Here is a 1,039-nt window from a genome sequence, read left to right as displayed (position 1 = left end):
AAGGAGGAAGGACCTGCAGTATCTCCGTTGCCATGGTTACGGAGACTCAGGGGGCGGTAGTTAGAAAGTCTGCCTGTAATACAAAAGAGGCTGTCCAGATACAAATATGTATGGTTGACCACGAATGGATAAGTCCCCTCAGTCTCTCTCACACTCTCACACACACACACACACACACACACACACACACACACACACACACACACACACTGGTATTTGTGAACTTATTTTAGACTTGCTTTTTGAATGATGGGTGTGTAAGTAGGCAGCTCTAATATTAGCCACAGCTACTTTATAAAATGTGTTTTCAAACTTATTAGCCACAGCTACTTTATAAAATGTGTTTTCAAACTGCTCTGCTGAAAACAAGCGGACAAAAACTAATCACACTAAATGTTCAGCATCTGTTGAAAAATGTTTATTTCTGACTTACTTTACATTGGGTTGCTCTGCATTATGTATAACCCACATTTATTTTAACTCAGCTGTAAGATGCCCCTTTATTTTCTGTTTAATGTTGCCATAACTTCTGATTTTAATGGATGGATTTCTTGTAGAGATAAACTCTCCCGCTAATGTATCGCTCCTCCTGCTGCAGCTCCTTGACTCTCTCAGCATTCAGATGTGGGTTTTTCATGTATTTGTCCGTCTCTTTGACTCCTACTGGACTCCACAGTCCCTCGTCCTCCATCAGCTGCAGCTCTCTCTCCAGTTCCTTCCTGTATTCAATTGATGGTGTTGCTGTGTGGTCACCTTTTGAAATGCAGACAAAACCTCCTGTAGACAAACAATGTATTTAGTTATAGTTAGTTTTATACTGGAGGAAGCATATTATCTGTAAAACCCTTCTAAATACTCACACATGAGATTAACACAACCATTTAAAAAACACAGATTCCAACTCTAACAGACTGTTAGAGCTCCAAGAGCATCAGAAGCTTTACTTTGTCTTATCTACAGTAAATCTGGTGCTTTATGTACCTCATCAGGTCACTTCACCATCTATTGACTGACTGAACACTGACAAGATGAGACGAGA

At 40.1% G+C, this 1,039-nt stretch overlaps 1 protein-coding gene across 2 annotated transcripts in view; it reads right to left on the bottom strand.

The window, feature by feature from the left end:
- Positions 1-397: 397 nt before the first annotated feature.
- LOC126391423 (methyltransferase-like protein 27) overlaps positions 398-1,039 on the bottom strand; it is a 5,620-nt gene continuing 4,978 nt past the window's right edge. For both annotated transcript variants that reach the window (XM_050046183.1, XM_050046184.1), the window contains exon 6: positions 398-777. In XM_050046183.1, coding sequence (XP_049902140.1) covers positions 536-777 — 242 coding nt within the window. In that variant the 3' untranslated portion in view covers positions 398-535. The remainder of the gene's footprint in view (positions 778-1,039) is intronic.

Source organism: Epinephelus moara, chromosome 6 (assembly GCF_006386435.1).
Source record: "Epinephelus moara isolate mb chromosome 6, YSFRI_EMoa_1.0, whole genome shotgun sequence".
Classification (NCBI taxonomy): domain Eukaryota; kingdom Metazoa; phylum Chordata; class Actinopteri; order Perciformes; family Serranidae; genus Epinephelus; species Epinephelus moara.
This window is presented reverse-complemented; position numbering and strand designations above follow the sequence as displayed.